General features: G+C 39.7%; 1 protein-coding gene across 1 annotated transcript; it reads left to right on the top strand.

Moving 5' to 3' along the window:
- Positions 1-11,991: 11,991 nt before the first annotated feature.
- LOC110929086 (26S proteasome regulatory subunit 6A homolog) lies at positions 11,992-16,001 on the top strand. The gene is made up of 10 exons (XM_022172204.2): positions 11,992-12,172; positions 12,256-12,372; positions 13,633-13,740; positions 13,855-14,046; positions 14,148-14,339; positions 14,461-14,579; positions 14,687-14,774; positions 15,355-15,474; positions 15,563-15,703; positions 15,792-16,001. The coding sequence occupies exons 1-10, from the start codon at positions 12,056-12,058 to the stop codon at positions 15,867-15,869; spliced, it is 1,272 nt and encodes a 423-aa protein (XP_022027896.1). The 5' UTR covers positions 11,992-12,055; the 3' UTR covers positions 15,870-16,001.
- The last annotated feature ends 3,370 nt before the right edge of the window (positions 16,002-19,371 follow it).

The raw sequence follows: 19,371 nt of genomic DNA, 5'->3' as shown, positions 1-19,371 counted from the left end.
ACAAGAGTAATACGTGTGAGAGAGGTTCGCGAAAATACGATAGTAGGACAGAGTAAGCACGCACGTGTTCAAGCAACAGTAGTTATACTAACCAAGCATACCATGGGCAATGTACTATGTATCTAACAAGTAGGCAATATACACATATCATATCACCTAAAATGTCGAGCCTTGCATGCGGAGTGAAGTGTCGTTGTGGACCGTTGAGCACTGTACCGGTTATAGTCTGGTTTTAACAAAAACATTTCTCCTTTATTAAAACCAAGTTCACTATAACCTGGCTCTGATACCAATCTGTCACACCCCCCAAAATCCACCCGCGGAGTACTACCGCTTGGAGGCGTGACTGACCAGGATCCAGCCACCAATCATACTGAACAATCATATAAACAGTTATAAAAGTTTAACCAATACGATTGGTGTTTCAAACTAACAAAGTTTAAGTTGCAAGCGGAAGCATAAGTTTAAAGTTATAACATAAGTTCAAATGTTTTCAAATAGAACATGACACGCAGCAATCCGTGTCCCACAACGACTCTCCTCCATGCAAGCTCCAGCTGAGTACCTATGGTCCTGCAAAGCATGTAGTAACGAGTCAACAACTAGTTGAGTGAGTTCACAGTTGGGTGTTCGTTTTAGTTGTTTCGAAAACAGTTTCCTTTAGCTGGCATCCTATCGTGGGGGTTACCCCATAGTTTAAAAACGTGACTTGTTCATTCCCAGTTACTCCGGCATTCCAGCCGTGGGGGCTACCCCATGTTAGTTATCAGGCTTTTCGGCCGTGGGGGCTACCCCATGCGTACACTAGACTCGTTACCATATCGACTGCTGACTGTAGTCATGTTTATGTGCCCTGAAAATCATCAATGTCTATCATCATTGACGTGCCCCAGATCCATTAGTTCACGCCCGCCCTCTGCGGCACGGTGTGAGGTTTGTCAGACCTAAATAGCGCTATCTAACTAATGACCCGCTCGCCATTGGCCCGGCGATTGGTCGATACAAAAAGGAGGGACTTCGTGATAGAGTTTTAGTCTAGTACGAGTTATCCGTCCACCAGGACGAGGAATTACATTCCTGAACCAACACCGTCCTACCCAAGGAGGACGAGGAACCCACGTTCCTTAACCCCGTTCCCAACCCAGGGAATCCCATGCATTGTAGAGGGTGTGAACTCACCTTGGTTTGCTCGGTAGTAACACAGAAAGGTCAATCAAGTCGCAAGTAGTCAATTACGTCCTAACATAGATACCACTTATAATCAGATTCAAACCAAGCAGTGCACGTACAAGTAGTAGTCATGGCATACAGTTACATCATGGTAGTTTCAACAACAGTGCACAACATAATCAGTTAACAGTAGCACGTATAGGTATAGCCCATCTGTTCAGCCCAATCACTTAAGCCCAAAACACGCATAAAATAGTTAACACAGAAGTCCACAAGGCCGGCCCATTAACCATGGCCCGTAACTAAGCAAGTCCAATAAGTGTGGTCTCGAGTCGCAACCGGACTCGCAATCATGGTTTCGAGTCATGTTGTTTGTGTTGATCATGGGTGGTTGCGAGTCGCAACCTAAGTCGCAACCGTGGTCTCGGCTGATCATGCTAAGGTCTCGAGTCGCAACGGGACTCGTAACCTGTGTCGCAACCTGTGGTCTCGGCTTGTCATGTTATGGTTGCGAGTCGTAACCAGGTGTTCTCGACTCGCAACTGGTGTCGCAACGTGGAGGTTTCGAGTCGCAACCAGGGGTCTCGACTCCCCAACAGTTGCTGATTCTGCACAGTTGTACTATCCAATAGAATTTGAATGTCATGCAACACAAATATTGTACTATCCACTAAAACATGTTTTGTTGTCTAAACCCTTGCTAAAATGGATCAAACATGGCAGAATTCAAATATTCAACACACATTCATATGATATTCAACAAGTTCTTCATATATTCAAGTCATGTTCATGTTCATCATATATCCAAAAGACACATTTAACCCTTGTTCAAGCACACTATGCATTTATCCTAATTATAACATGAACAACTATCAAACACTTGAACCAAAGGCTACAATTCGGTCCTTTATTAACCCGATTACATGACAAATACAAACCGATTTCATGCTCCTTAAAACTAGTGGTTCAACCTCCTTTAAACACAAAACATCAACAATCCGAATTCAAGCATGTTAACCGGTTCATTATTATCATACATGTAATATCATCTTTTGACAACAAACAACTATTTTCTATCTAGCAAACATCTTTATCATAGATAGACAATCATCAAGCCAACACATATTATCATTCAACCTCATTACACATCAACAACAAACCGAAATACAATGTGAGTCACTAACCGGTTAAGAGGTATGAAAGGTAAACTCCAAATGTTGATTTCCAAGCTTGAACCGAAATCCTAGTGCTAACCGATTGGATCCGAGAATGGGGGAGTGTGCTTGTGTTCTTAGGGTTTTAGTAGGAGAGTGTGTAGAGGAGGGTGAGTGTGGTTGTCCAAAGAGTGGTAAGGTTGACAAGGAGTATGATATATATACTAGTTCCACAAGGTGCACCCTAAAGGGCTTATAAGTCGGCTAAGGGGTTTACGGCCCATTTGGCCCAACCGGCCACTATTCACTCGAGACCTCATGGTCTCGAGTCGGGTCCTTGTCGTCTCGAGTTGGGTTCTTGGCTCACATAATATACATACATATATACCATACGTACAAGCAAGCACATAGTCACATAAAATGTTCACTTATGTCATTACATTAACAAGTTACTAGTCACGAAATGTTTCAAGCAAGTTACATCAAGATACAAGAAAGGTTCTAAATTTCGAGTTGTCACATTTTTGTATGTACGGATATATTCAGAACGTAAGATATGCGCGAAAATGCAAACTTATGCACTTTTTGACGCTTTTAGTCCCTATTGATCAAAAGTTTATTTTTGCGCGCCAAACACCTCAAAGCCTATTTCTAAGCTATATAAAGGATATTTAGGGCATATTTAACTTATGATCAAGTTCCGGAATGTTCGTTATCATTCGATTCGGTATACTTTTGCAGTTTGACGCAATTAGTCCCTGTGATCGAATAAACTTGATTTCGCCATACCAAACCCTCCAAAACTTATTTCTAAGTTATGTAAAGGTTATTTAAGGTGTGTTAAGCCTATGTCACTGTTCCGGAGTGTTTGTTGCATTAAACTGGTTATATTTACGCATCAGTTCGCATATAACCTTCCAGAAAGCGATTTAAAGCTCGAAATCGAACAAGAATTGATATGTGCACATGATACACATGTTTATACAAATCCCAAGTATGAAACACAATATTTCATTAATTTGGTATTTGTTTGATGGTCGCAGAGGCACAGATGTCACAACAACACTACAGGGTTTTTTGGGAATTGGTAATATGGGTTGAGCGGATCAGGATCCAAAATAAGGGGAAGATTGCTGGCTTAATTTAGATCGGTTTAAGAACGGGTCAAGAGTTAGAGTTTATTTGTTCTATTTGGTAATGTTTAATTATTAAAGTTTACTTGTATTTGATAATGTTTAATTATATTTGAAGAGTTTATTGGGTTTCTAGTTAGAGTTTATTTGTTCTCGAATGTATGGTTAGCATTTGATTAGTATAAATAAATGATCCATGTACATGTTTATTTACACCGAAGTTTTGTGAGTTATTAATAAACTTATAAAAGTCTCAAACCTGTGTTTGATTCAAAACTGGTTATATCTGTTTTTGTATGTTTGCTGCTCGTGTTGTATCCTAAAGAGCTTAAGGGCAGACATTAGTGAAATTTTAAGAGTAGATTTATGATGTGCGTGTAGTGTAATATATTTTTGGTATATATTTTAAGCCCTTTTTACACTTTTTAGCCAAATTTTAAATTTATAAAACACGATATTTACTAACACTAAACACACATATGGGCAAGTGCACCCACGTGGACGTAGTATAGTGTTGGTAAGATACCGAGGTCGTCCAAGGACACAAGAGCTTTTAGTACCGGTTTATCCTCAACGTCTAATCAAATCAAAATGTTAGAAAAAGATATTTAAACCAAGAAAATAAAACTAACTAAATGCTGAAAAATAAAATAAAAATAAAAACAGATAGACAAGATGAATCACTTGGATCCGACTCGTGTATTAGTATAACCTTTGATTATTTTCGCACTTTTGCACTTGTTTAAAAGATTATCTTAGTTATTGTAGTAGGCCCCTCTTTTGAAGGCGACGTTACTCTCAACCCAGTAGTTTGATTCAGCAAGGATACAATCCTAAAGGGTCGGATTATTGAAAGATAATGAATTAAGTTATTAATGCAAATTATGGTAGGCCCCTCTTTTGGAGGTGACGTTACCCTCGACTAAGTAGTCTGAGTCAGCAGGGATACAGTCCTAAATAGCCGGGTTATAGTATTAATAGTAGTTTACTTATGAGGGGGTCAAAGATTTTGGATCCCCGCCATCCAATACCTTTGGGTATTGAAGGAGATCCTACTAAATTTGACCCAGGTCCCTTGCAGGACCTCTAAACGCTGAACAAGGGCAAGACCCTTACCAAACCGTTCCCTTAACCCCCGACCAGGTTGCCAACATACCTCCATATAGACCGTGGAGATATAAATGGTGAAAATCTTTTATTTTATATAGACAGTAAAATAATGCCAAGACACCACGGACAAACGATAAGGAAAAGTCACCTTCAACATAAGAAACTAGTTATTAAAGTCATTAATACAAAACCAAATAAAAAGTGCAAAAGATTAAAAATAAAAAGTATTATACTAAACACTTGTCTTCACCAAGTGATGTAAGAGACTTAGGCAAACATGGCCTTGATTGTCAAGAACTCTTACGATCAATCTTGGATCCCGAGACGACTCACACACTCTATGATGGACAATGGATGATGGTGGTGGATGATGGTGTTGTGATGGTGGTGGGTGGTGGATGAAGTGTGAGAGAGGTGGTGTGCCAAGGGATGAGTTGCAATGAAACCAAGCACTCCTATTTATAGGCTAAACAGAGGCCTGGGCATGGCCCTGTGTCCGCTGGACACGGCCCCGTGCCTGTCTGACACTATCTCTCCTCATTAATTGTAATTCGCAATACAATTAATGCGCCTGCAGTACTTTGGGCACGCCCCTGTGTTCACTGGGCACGGCCCTGTGGTGAGCAATAGAAGCTTCTACAGGTTTGTCTTTTCTGCTGCTTCTTGGGCACGGCCCCGTGCTCGCTGAGCACGGGGCGTGTTCAGTCTTCTGCCTTCTCTGTTTTGCTTGGGAAGATGCTGTTGAGGGGTCGGGCAATCCACTTTTGTTCCTTTTCTTGTATTTATGTTAGATTTAGCTGTCTTTTTGCTTCTTTTGCTAAATTTGAGCTCATTTAATCCTGAAAATATAAAAGGAAGACAAAAACACACTTTTTCCAACATTAGTACTTAAAAAGGGTTAGTTTTATGCCTCATTTGATGTAATTTATATGTTGCATTTTACACATATCAAATATCCCCACACTTGAACTTTTGCTTGTCCTCAAGCAAAACTCTTTAATATGTGGCTTACCCAAATGGAATGGGTAGAAGAGAAGGTTTTGGCTTGTCATAGAGTGTCGGGAATCCAAGATCTTTATTGGGTTTTATTTTTATTTATTTACAATCCTATTCGTCATGATTTATTAAAAACTTTTCATAAGGTAAATTATTTATTAAGGCATAACATACCTTTTTAAAATTTTATTTATATACAAGTTCACATACCTCACGGGAGAAATCACTCACACTCGGCCGAAGGTGTATTTTTTTAGTGAATCACTCGAGAGCGGCATGGAGCTTATTCCTACCATAAGCTTGCCAAGCAATCAATCCTCCTCCTTTTTAACTTTATACATTTGTAAATATCAAGAGGACTTCTTGGGTGAAGGGTTAAGCTTGAGCTAAAGGTGGGTAGTTGGGTTAGTGGTTAGTAGAAAAAAAGGCGAAAGTCGTAAAAAGCGTCGGTTTTCGTAAAACATTTTGTTTTTGTGGCTTTTTATTTTTAATGAAGTATTTCTTCAAACAAGCTTTTGTTTGAGGAGCTTGGCTTGTTTATTTCTAATTTCATTGTAAATATATATATATATATATATATATATATATATATATTAGTCACATGAAAACCGAGCTTGTTACTAAAGTAAAGGGTAAAATTTTAAAAAGGGTTTTTTGGTGGGTAAAAAGGGTTTTTGGGGTTAAGAAACGAAAAGTTTTAGGCTCAAAGGGGCTAACTAGGGGGAGTTTTTTTGGGTAGGTGAAAAGAAAAATAAAAATAATGGTGTTGAACGAAAAAGGGTTAGTCCTAATGCCTCCATCATTTACTTACTTGGGTTTAAGTTGGTAAGGACCGGGAATGAATTGTAGTGGCAAATTCTAGAGTCGTAAGAACCAAGCGGCTATTCACACAAGAAACGAAAAATGAGCATTTAGCGTAAGGATATATATTTGTATGCTCAATAAAGGCTCAAAACTCACTTTTGTGGGAATGGGTTTTTATGTGATCAAGTATATATAATCGAATTTTAACTAAGCTTGTCATGCCGTTTCATAATTTTCTTATGTTGGTTCTTTTTATCACGACGCTATCGGTTGTAAACTCGTAAAAATATAACCTTGTTAATTTTAGAATTTCCAACTTAAACTTTAGACAAGTAAAAAAAATGAAAATTTTTGAAAAAAAATTTGGGGTGATTAGCGGTTCCAATAGAGTTTTGTGTAAGGCTTGTTATTAGGACTTGCAAAACTCAAGGTTTTAGCATCCCCCCACACTTAAATTACACATTGCCCTCAATGTGTCAAAAATAAATTTTTAGGTTGAGTGAATGTGTAACATGGTGTTAAAAGCAAAAAATTTATGTTACTGGCAGTCTGGACATGACCCCGTGGGGACCGGGCACGGCCCCGTGTTTAGGTGCCAGTAACAATAATTAAAGAAAAGAAACAGAAGCCTGGACACGGGGGCGTGTTAGGTGAACACGGCCCGTGTCCAGTTACCTGAACTGAGCATTTGTCTGCAGGGTGTTCAGCACGGGGCCGTGTTGGCTGGGCACGGCCCGTGCTGAACTTACTGTAATGGAGAAATTGTTGTCGGGTGGCCTTATTTTTGTGCATGGGGCCATGTTTCTCGTTTCCCTTGTCATCCTTGACCACCATGAGTGTGTTGTATTCATTATGACACCATTCAAACTTTAAAACCATCATTCAATTAAAACCATAGAGAGAAACATAGTCCTAAAATATTAAGCTAGATAAGAAAACACAAGAAGCATTAAACTATGGAGTTCTGGCCTGCAAGTTATTTTAATTAGCAAAATTTCCAAGAAACTAGTAGTCTTAGTTAGATGTGGCCTTATAGAACTCCTTCTTCCGGGTGTGGTTTCCTCACATGTCGGCGAACCACTCCTCCACCTCCCTTGGGAGGAGAAAAGAGGGCTCGTTAGCGTTAGTTTGAGGAGTTGCGACTTCCACCGGAATCTCTTGTTGATGCTCCTCTGGAGGTTCCGCCGGAATGTCGTCCCATCTGGTATGGTTGTTAACTTCAAGCGCTAGGTTCCAATCCTCTTGAGGAAGGACCGGTTCCATCGGGGGTGTTACAAGAATATTTAACCTCTGGTGCAAGAGGTTAATTTCTTGGAAGCTACTCTCAAGTCCCACTGTAAGATCGTTGATACGGTCGATTAGGACCTCCTCTACTGACGTCATTTCGTCGAGAGCCTCCCTTAATGCTATGACATAGTGTACAAGTGTAGCTTCAATGGAGGGCCTTCTCCCTCTTCGACTGTTTGATGAATGCACGGAAGATGTCTCGCTGTTTTCACTCGACATTCTACGAAAATAAACTGAAAATAGTTTATTTACTAAAACAGTAATCTGGACATGACCCCGTGCTCGTTGAGCACGGCCCCGTGTTCATCTTTCTGCAGAGTTTTGAAACAAGGAATCTTGAAGTTTTAAGTTATTTTCTACACTTGTGAGGTCTTTTTGCATATTAGTAACTTAGAACAATTGTTATACAACTTTGTTTTTAACAAGATTCCTTGAATAAAACTCAATAATCCTCACTACAAAGCTTGAAATTTCAAACTTTAATGGAGGTTCTTGGAGAAAGATGAAGAAGAAGGAAATGGTTAAAAGAGGAAAGGACAAGATGGTTTGTTGGAACCTTCTTTTAGAACATACATAGGATAGTTGAGAGAAGATTCCTTCAAATCTCTGTTCCAAGATGGTCCAAATGTGCAGAATTCTTGGCTGCATTTATAGAAAACGACAGCATCCTAGACACGGCCCCGTGTCCAATGGGCATGGCCCCGTGTGCAGATAGAATTCTGACACAGTTTGTCCGTATTCTGACGTAAAGGTCAGAAGGGAATCTTTTGGTGGGCACGGGGGCGTGTTGGGTGCACACGGCCCCGTGTCGAGAGGCTGATTATGAAGTTTGTCTAATTTTTTTAAGGAACTTAATTGTATTGGGTGGTTCCTTACTGGTTGGAACAACCCCAAAGTGCCTAAGATACCTTAATTGTCCTAGACTAAGGCGAGAACGCAAGAGGTTGTCGGTGAGGGTAATTCCTATTTTTATTCTAGGTGGACAAGTCCAACCCTTTCACGTGCTTTCGTTAAAGAAGGTATATGTCGAATCGCTTAGGTCTATGTATGCACCGAACGAAGTCGATGGAGAGTCCTTCACGGCACAATCGGCACAGGGACGACTATCGTCCAAGTGTTCGCTAGAACTGAAGGTATTTTTGGGAGCAACGAGGTTGTTGGAATGCGACCCCAACATTTCTTCATGGTCGTTGTCTTGGGATGGATTACTGAAATCCTTCCTAAGCTCTTTTAACCAATTTAAAATTAGATTTTCCAGTTGAAATAACTCGTCAAGGAGCATTTCTCCTAGAATATCTGGCTGGGCGCATTCGAGGGAAAGATAGTGATTATTTTTACTTTCGCCCCTCTTAAGATTATAGGGAGACGGTGGGTCTATATAGTGGGGCTTTTAATTTAGAAAGTAACATTCTAATTCTTTATGTTTGCCTCCACATAATTGACACCACGTACCATAAGAGTGCCGAAAGTAAAAAATATTACCATCACTCATGTTTGTGTCAGAAATTACCAACCGCCGGGATCTAACGGTTTTGTTTTCAGTAACTGAATCTTGGGCACGGGGGCGTGTTGAGTGAGCACGGCCCCGTGTTCAGCTTACGGTCTGACTTAAAACAAGATTGCTAGTTCCAATGATTGAGCACGGGGGCGTGTTCAGCAGGCACGGCCCGTGCTGAGCTCTGCAGAAGCTGAAAAACTAAGAAAATCCTAAAAAATTAAAAAGAAAATAAAAAAAATGATTAGGCCGTTGATTCCTAACTTTCTTAAAATCCTTGTGTCCCCGGCAACGGCGCCAAAAACTTGATGTGCGTGTAGTGTAATATATTTTTGGTATATATTTTAAGTCCTTTTTACACTTTTTAGCCAAGTTTTAAATTTACAAAACACGATATTTACTAACACTAAACACACATATGGGCAAGTGCACCCATCGTGGACGTAGTATAGTGTTGGTAAGATACCGAGGTCGTCCAAGGACACAAGAGCTTTTAGTACCGGTTTATCCTCAACGTCTAATCAAATCAAAATGTTAGAAAAAGACTTTTAAACTAAGAAAATAAAACTAACTAAATGCTAAAAAATAAAATAAAAATAAAAACAGATAGACTAGATAAATCACTTGGATCCGACTCGTGTATTAGTATAATCTTTGATTATTTTCGCACTTTTGCACTTGTTTAAGAGATTATCTTAGTTATTGTAGTAGACCCCTCTTTTGAAGGCGACATTACCCTCAACCCAGTAGTTTGAGTCAGCAAGGATACAATCCTAAAGGGTCGGATTATTGAAAGATAATGAATTAAGTTATTAATGCAAATTATGGTAGGCCCCTCTTTTGGAGGTGACGTTACCCTCGACTAAGTAGTCTGAGTCAGCAGGGATACAGTCCTAAATAGCCGGGTTATAGTATTAATAGTAGTTTACTTATGAGGGGGTCAAAGAGTTTGGATCCCCGCCATCCAATACCTTTGGGTATTGAATGAGATCCTACTAAATTTGACCCAGGTCCCTTGCAGGACATCTAAACGCTGAACAAGGGCAAGACCCTTACCAAACCGTTCCCTTAACCACCGACCAGGTAGCCAACATACCTCCATATAGACCGTGGAGATATGAATGGTGAAAATCTTTTATTTTATATAGACAGTAAAATAATGCCAAGACACCACGGACAAACGATAAGGAAAAGTCACCTTCAACATAAGAAACTAGTTATTAAAGTCATTAATACAAAACCAAATAAAAAGTGCCAAAGATTAAAAATAAAAAGTATTATACTAAACACTTGTCTTCACCAAGTGATGTAAGAGACTTAGGCAAACATGGCCTTGATTGTCAAGAACTCTTACAATCAATCTTGGATCCCGAGACGACTCACACACTCTATGATGGACAATGGATGATGGTGGTGGATGATGGTGTTGTGATGGTGGTGGGTGGTGGATGAAGTGTGAGAGAGGTGGTGTGCCAAGGGATGAGTTGCAATGAAACCAAGCACTCCTATTTATAGGCTGAATGGAGGCCTGGGCACGGCCCCGTGTCCGCTGGACACGGCCCTGTGCCTATCTGACACTATCTCTCCTCATTAATTGTAATTCGCAATTTCAATTAATGCGCCTGCAGTACTTTGGGCACGCCCCCGTGGTGAGCAATAGAAGCTTCTACAAGTTTGTCTTTTCTGCTGCTTCTTGGGCACGGCCCCGTACTCGCTGAGCACGGGGCGTGTTCAGTCTTCTGCCTTCTCTGTTTTGCTTAGGAGGATGCTGTTGAGGGGTCGGGCAATCCACTTTTGTTCCTTTTCTTGTATTTATGTTAGATTTAGCTGTCTTTTTGCTTCTTTTGCTAAATTTGAGCTCATTTAATCCTGAAAATACAAAAGGAAGACAAAAACACACTTTTTCCAACATTAGTACTTAAAAAGGGTTAGTTTTATGCGTTATTTGATGTAATTTATATGTTACATTTTACACACATCAATTTAATAAGCATGTGAGTTAACGGAATTTCATGATTTATTAATCTTGTCATTTAATTGCATGACTTATTAATCTTGTCATTTAATTTCATTGACTTTTTTTTTTTTGCTTTAAGGGGATTTCATGACTTATTTATTAATCCTGTCATTTAAAGAAGAGTAGGGATGGTAAAAATACCCGATCTTGACGGGTATACTCGAAACCCGAAACAAATGGGACGGGTATACCCAATATCCGACGGGTATTGGGTCGGGTATGGGATTAGTTTTAAAAATTTTCGCGGGTATGGGATTAGGTGATACCCGACCCGATTACCCGAAACCACATACCCGTTTACCCGAACTATATACTTGATCATATACCCGATTTTTTTAATTTGTACTTTTATTTTCCATTAACCCTTGTCTATTAGTGATTTATTTAGTATGTTCATGATGTGAAAAAAATAAATTTTCTTTTAATATATGCATTTGATAATAGTATTTATATTTTGTATGTTGTGAAGTATATGTATGTGAGTGTATAATAAGTATTATAAAGTTGTTATTAATTTATGATAAAACTTATATGCATGTAATCTACGTTTTTAATTTATAAGAGTTGTTGTATAAATAAAATAATATGATAATTACAATAGTAAAAAATGTATTTAGAAATCCTAATGTATATCTTGTAACAAACTAATGGGTAAATACGATATCCGCAGGTATACCCAATACCTGACGGGTATTAGGTCAGGTATGGGACGCGATTTTATAACCGAGTATGGGTATGAGATTACTGATACCCGACCCATTGTCATCCCTCCAGAGGTCTAACCGTATCTTTGATCCGACCCGATGAACAAAGACAGAACGATATATATGTGAATGTTGGAGAGCCCGAAACAAAACCTTTCTTCTTTCTTTCTCCTCAAGACTTCTTGATGGCGACGGCGATGGCGGAAGACGCAAGCTTTGAGGACGATCAGCTGGCGGCCATGACCACCGAAGATATCCAGAGGGCTTCTCGCCTTCTCGATAACGAGATTCGAATCCTCAAGGTTGGTTCTCTTTTACTTCTTCTTTATCTGCTTGCAATTCGCCTCGCTAATATTTCTTTGGTTTGGTTTGGTTGGATGAACAGGAAGAATTACAGCGAACGAATCTTGAATTGGATTCGTTTAAGGACAAAATTAAGGAGAATCAGGAGAAGATTAAACTTAACAAGCAACTTCCTTACTTGGTTGGAAACATCGTTGAGGTAATATCTATCCATCCGCTCAATTTAGACATGATTGCTAATGTGTATTCATTCATGCCTTATAAGTAACTTAGCTTAACAACAGTGGATTTTTTTCCAAGGGTTTCACTTTTTTAATGTTCTAATTTCATATGTTTAAACATAAAAAGAAAATCCGGGTCAGTTCGACGGTTCAAATCGGGGAAGGTTCATCTCATAACAAAAAACGATACAATAATGAAACTTTTCATTTACTGCTCTCATATGGAAATGAGTATTAGTGACACAATACAACTTCAAGTATACACTTATTCACCCAAATTTCATGCAGCTTAAACTGTTATGTTCACATTAACTTATGCCATAGTTATGTAATTGAAGTGTTCCCTTCACTCTTTTACATTCATTGTAAATGTATGAATTCAACTTCTACGGATAACAAAGCGAACAGAAAGTAGAAGAAAATTGAATTCTTAAAATCAACAAATTAAAGCTTAAAAACAAGTAAACAACAATTTGTAGAGTTTAAAGTGCGGGCCGTGCGGGTCTCTGTGTGTGTCTGCGTTTTTGGGAGTTGGACGTCAAAAATCTTCGAGACGGGAGTCAAGCTCAAAACCTTAAGGATGTACACCAAGCGCCTTACCAGTTTATCAGAACACGCGTTTGTTTACAGGGTCCCTTAAAGAATACTTAAGGGTTCCTTCGTTATTTTTTTTATGAGTTTATACTATAAATTACAAACCGAACAGGTTCCTAGGAACCTCCTCGGTGACTCTAGATCCGCCCCTGCTTAACAAATGACCCGCTCCCTCATACGAGTGAGATGAGGGCAAACATTATCTCAGGAGATAGGGATGCTGCTGCTGCTCCCGGCTCAACAAACCTTTTTTATTTGCATTATAAAAATACAAATAACTTACGTTGTATACTAGTAAAAGAAAAGAAAAGAAAGAGGAACACCAACCACTAGAAAGTACCCGTAGAACAAATTAATACGCCTCTCCAAAAATCCCTAGCCTTATATCACTGGAGAGGTGTAAGTCTAGCCAATCCTAGTTTAATATGAATTGTTATTTATTGGAATGATATGTTGTCGGTGGATAAAGAATGTCGCTCAATAGAGAATTGTTAGTATGGACGGTATATGCTTGTTGAAAGCCTGATAGTGATTTATGCTTTGGACAATCTTCCCTAAATATTTGGAGATGATTTGGTCATATATTAATTACTCTTTGATTATTTTGGTGTCTAAAACATTGATATGAATCTGGCTTGCTTTAGATACTGGAAATGAACCCAGAGGATGAAGCTGAGGAAGATGGTGCAAATATTGATCTTGACTCTCAAAGGAAGGGTAAATGCGTTGTGCTTAAAACATCTACTCGTCAGGTTCATACATTTACTACCTTATCTTTTATGCAAAACATCACAAGGGTTATTATTTTATCATTAAGGTAATTATGTTAAGGTTTGGTGATAGACATAGTTGTGTATGATGTGCAGACTATCTTCCTGCCAGTGGTGGGTCTTGTTGATCCTGATAAGCTGAAGCCTGGTGATCTGGTGGGTGTGAATAAAGATAGTTACTTGATTTTGGATACACTGCCGTCGGAGTATGATTCTCGAGTCAAGGCTATGGAGGTTGATGAAAAACCAACTGAAGACTACAATGACATTGGAGGTCTTGAAAAACAGGCAATCTCTCTCTCTCTCTCTCTTTTAATTGTTATTAATAAGGCAAGCATAGCGAGTCACTGGTTTTATTATTGGATTTCTCATTTTTTTATGTATAACAGATACAAGAGCTAGTTGAGGCTATAGTACTGCCGATGACACACAAAGAGCGTTTCCAAAAGTTAGGTATTCGTCCACCAAAAGGAGTGCTTTTGTATGGACCTCCTGGAACCGGGAAGACATTAATGGCCCGTGCTTGTGCTGCTCAAACAAATGCTACTTTTCTTAAGCTAGCAGGACCTCAGCTCGTTCAGGTATAACACATATGCATACGCATGCACATAGCCACCATCTTTTTTGTCGTAATGGTTGAATTTGTAGTATTTTGGGTTACCATATGCATTTTATTCCACATCCTAATGCACGGTGTTGTAGATGTTCATTGGTGATGGAGCAAAACTCGTTCGTGATGCGTTTCAACTTGCTAAAGAGAAATCTCCTTGCATTATTTTTATTGATGAAATTGATGCTATTGGGACAAAGAGGTTTGATAGGTATGCATGCATATTGCACTTCTCTTTGACCACTTTGTATAAATGCTGGTTTTATTTGTTCTTCTGGTTGGTTTGATAATGCTGTAACATTTCTGTTGTACTTGCAGTGAAGTTAGCGGGGACAGAGAAGTCCAACGAACTATGTTGGAACTACTTAACCAATTGGATGGTTTCAGCAGTGATGCGGAGATTAAGGTACTTAACCAGCTTATAACTCCATATGGTTGAAAAACAGAATGCTCATTATGTAGCACGGGGACTCCATTTATGTGGCCGTACCCGTATCGGGTACTTGTCGGGGACGTTTCCTAAACGTTTCTAGTGTCGGGGACGCATCTGCTCGTCGGGGACGTTTCCTAAACGTTTCTAATGTCGGGGACGCATCTGCTAGAAGTATCCAGCCCGTTTCCATTTAATTTTAGGGTTTTAACCCTTTCAAATTCCACAACCGGCCATTAAATAAATAGACCCATCATATTCGGCTTCTCTAATCTCTAAACTCTCAAGTCTCATCATCTCTAATTCTCTATCGATTGCCGATCTCTCACTAGATGAACCAGAATAATGATTTGATTATTGATAATTAATTACCTTTGGAAGATGTAGTATTTTTGGAATTTGTTTAATATATTTTTATATTTTTTATTGCCGTACCCGTATCTTGAAATTTTGAGTTTTGCCATTCCTCGTTCCCGTATCGTCCACGTACCCCGATCCCGTACCCGTTCCAGTGCTACTTAGGCTCATATTGAACATCATGCATTTGCCTTTGCAGGTGATAGCAGCAACAAATCGGGCAGATATTTTAGACCCGGCACTGATGCGTTCTGGTCGGTTAGATCGTAAAATTGAGTTCCCTCATCCCACTGAGGAAGCAAGGGCCCGGATCATGCAGGTGGCCAGTCTTTCTTGGTTTTTTGCGCATTCAGCTTATTGTTTTGCATATTTAGTAACTACATTTTTTTGTGAAATCGCACTTTTAGATCCACTCTCGGAAGATGAACGTTCACCCAGATGTCAACTTTGAAGAGCTGGCGCGTTCTACAGACGATTTCAATGGAGCCCAACTGAAAGCAGTTTGTGTAGAAGCTGGTATGCTAGCTCTTCGCCGTGACGCGACTGAGGTACTAATTAATTGTAATATTTATATTGTGAGGGAAATATATTTATATTGTGAGTGAGCATTGAAGCATGATTTGGTTTTGATTTCAGGTGAATCATGAAGACTTCAATGAGGGGATCATCCAAGTGCAGGCCAAGAAGAAAGCAAGCTTAAATTATTATGCTTAGGCCACAGTTTGGTTATTGTAAACTTGGTATACTTTGTATGTTTGCTGCTTTATGCATAAACTGCAGGAAAGATAAAAGAAATGGTAACAAGGCTACTTATTTCTATACACTTGGTGAGGAAGGTTCCTGCAATTAGTGGTGTCGTTTTATTTAACTAGAAATTTGTGGAAAAAGCACTAATTGTGTGGTTCTTTCTCTCCCCGTCTTTGGTTTCTCTTTAACGCAAGTTTACTATAAAGAAAACCGATTCTAAGAATATTTCATAGATTAAATTGAAGGAAAACAAATAACAACTAACTTTTAACAAAATGAATAAATGATCTTCGCAAAAGCAAAGCTTTTAAAAACACCTAAGTTTGGGGGTCTTGTGTTCAGGTCTCACAGTTCAAAGAAATTCGTCATTCTAAAAAAACTAACTTTAACATAAAAATATGAATCTATATCTATACCGTTAAGTTACGGATATAATATCATACATAAGACATGGTAATTTTCTCACTATTTTCAAACGGTCATAAGTTTTTAATACCTCATACAGCTAGAGACAGGGCCTTGGTTTTTTATTCACTTAGGATAACCAATATAGTTGAGTTGCCCCATGGCAATAGAGATAACAATAGGTCGGGTATGGCTAAACCCAGTTCCATATAGGGATGAGCTCAGTACCAACTGGTACCGAAAATACCGGCATCGAAAATTTTCAAAAATGGGTACTGGTACCGAAAAAACCTGGTGCGGTGCGGTTCGGTACCGGTATTTAACGTAAAGAGTAGGTACCGAATCGATACCGAAAATATTTCAGTTGAGAAAATTCGGTACTGGTACCCGGTATCATTTGCTCATCCCTAGTCCCATACCCAATGGTAAATCTTGTCTCATACATGTTGGGATTTTCTGGCACTACTGTATTACTTTATGTTCTTGAAATCAATACAATAGCGAAAATAGCCTTTGACTGGTCAAGATTTCCAAAATAACCAGGGAGCCTTTTCACGGTGCTGAAAGATCTTAAAAAAGTCTTTTCAACCCAACCAACTGTGCTCCGCCAAAATGATTGTAGAGCCTTTTCACGAAAAAACATGGCGTCGAAAGATCGTAGAGCCGGTTCAGCCTTTTTGTAAAGCCTTAAACATAAATCCCTGAGTAAATTACAAGTTTTGTCCTTTATGTTTCCTAATAACTGTCAGTTTCACCGTAAGTGTCGCGCGTATCGCGCGCACTCTGACTTCTTGGTGATGAGGGTCTTTCATGTTGTTGTCTTTGTACGCGCTCCTGAGGCGGCTTCTCATAATTCACCTGTCTTGGTGTAGGTGTCACCAATGGAGATGGTCATGTCTGGGCTTGAAGTAGCGGTTGCTGCGCGCTCAGCTGCGCGTAGATGAGATTCAAAGTCACTTGACTTTTTGCATACCAGGAGGCGAGAGTTTCCCCCTCTGGTAGTCCTAACAACGCAGACATTCCTGATGGCACTAGTGTTGACAGACCAGCACCATGACTTATTGGGGACACCGTTTGGGTGGTACGTGTTTTGGTCAAAAATTACCGAAGCAATTTAGTGATCAAATTAGTTAAGTGAGGTAGTGTGCTAAAAAATGTGTTGAAAATATGTTGATTAAGTCGGCTCAGGATATTGAGTTGTATCTACGATCAAACTATGCGCAAAAAGTAAATGGGATGACACGAGATATACGAGGAAAGCCCTTGATCAATCTAGATCGCCGACACAAAACCTCGGGAGCTGACAATCGCAGCTGCCTTGTTCTTCTTATTGCTTTAAACGTCAGGATACAGTGCAGGATATTGATCAGATCACTAAGTGTTACAATGCTTGTTGTGAAAGTGAAAGTTGCGAGAGAGTAAAGTGTGAGAGGGCAGTGAGTGTTGTTGTTCTATTCGATCCGATTTATCCATCTATTTATAGCTATGAAATACAAACGAAAACTCCTATAAATGGGGGATGCTCCCGAATATTCCATAGTGAACGTTGTGGACCGAGTAAAGCGGCTTCAACGTCTTCCTTTGAACTACTTAGACCGAGTCTTCCGGAGAAAGGGTCCTCATGAACGTTGCGAGCTTGGACTCATATTCCTGCACATAATTCGTTAGTGACCCTCAGGATACCATTCAGGATGTTGCCAATATCCTGAATGTGTAACCCTGGGTATGAACACATATCATACAATTAAGATATAACTTAAAATACTGACCAGGATATACGCTCAGAATTTCACCCATAACAATTGTCCCCAAAAATGTTACCGTTAGACTCATGATGTGACCGCTGGTAACCGTGCAGCCTATCTTTACTCATTGTTCCCCTATATCTTCTCATGCTTATCCCCATTTAACCTTTACCGAAGAGAAAAAAGGTAAATACTTCTCTCTCTCAATTCCATCTTCTTCTTTCATTTTGTTCAATATTCCGGTGACAATATGGCAAGGCAGACAAGATCCAGTTCCGGCGATTCTCCTCCCACGTTTATCCACCAGAATATTCTCCAAGATCCAGAGAAGGAAATATGCACCTTTGATAGTGCACATTTGTCAGCCCTTAAAACCTCCGGTATCTTCTCGGAAGGGACGGTGTTCCGGCCATTTGATCGGGAAATTCGATCAGATATGGTTTCCAACGAGTGGTTATGCTTTAATGCTTTTCCTTTTACCTTAGGATTGCAGTTTCCCTTTCCAGATTTCATCACTGATTTCTTTAATCTTACCAAAATCTCTTTTAGCCAAACAATTCCGATGCTTTGGCGAGTCTTGTCCGTTCTTGACCAGATCAAGAGGAATCACATTCCTGACCTTTCTGTTCATGACCTCCCCTTAGCATACCGGCTTAGATGCCATGGCTCCTGTAGATTCTTGTTCTGTTCTACCTCCGGCGATCCACTGATACTTCGAGCCACCAGGAACGGGGAGAAATGGCAATCCAAATTCTTCTTTGTAAAAAGAGACTCAATCCCTAGTGGAACGGAATATCCGATGAAGTGGTTGAAGAAGGGTAGGATTTAGGGTTTAAGGATGATCCTGCCTTATATCCTGTCCCATATCTTGTACTAATAACTCTTTTTTATTTTCGTGTGCACAACCGATTTCAGGAAACTTGCACCTCCCCTAGCTGACTCACAGAAAAGAATCGACGCCATCAGACTCCTCCCAGAGGCTGAAAGAAGTTTTAACCCATCTCCACCATCTCCAAGTCCACTTTCCAGTGCAAACATGTCTGATAAGGATCCTGGACGATATCCTGCATACATGTTCTTATTTGAAGTATTTAGGAAAGAGTTTTACTCCCTGTATGCAGATTCCAGCAAAGTTCCAGTTTTCCTCGATCTTGACGAGCTTGACAGTTATCCTACTCCACCCATTGTCAAGAAAGAGACTCCCGCTACTACCAGCTCGAAACCGCTCCCGGCTCCCAAGCCCACTACGAGGGCTCGTGCTTCCACCGCAAAAAAGAGGAAGGGCTCTGAAGTCAGTTCCCCAGGCTCCGAAGGGTTCT

Source organism: Helianthus annuus, chromosome 3 (assembly GCF_002127325.2).
Source record: "Helianthus annuus cultivar XRQ/B chromosome 3, HanXRQr2.0-SUNRISE, whole genome shotgun sequence".
Taxonomy (NCBI): Eukaryota; Viridiplantae; Streptophyta; class Magnoliopsida; order Asterales; family Asteraceae; genus Helianthus; species Helianthus annuus.
Note: the sequence above shows the minus strand (reverse complement) of the source record. Positions and strands in the feature narration are given on the sequence as shown.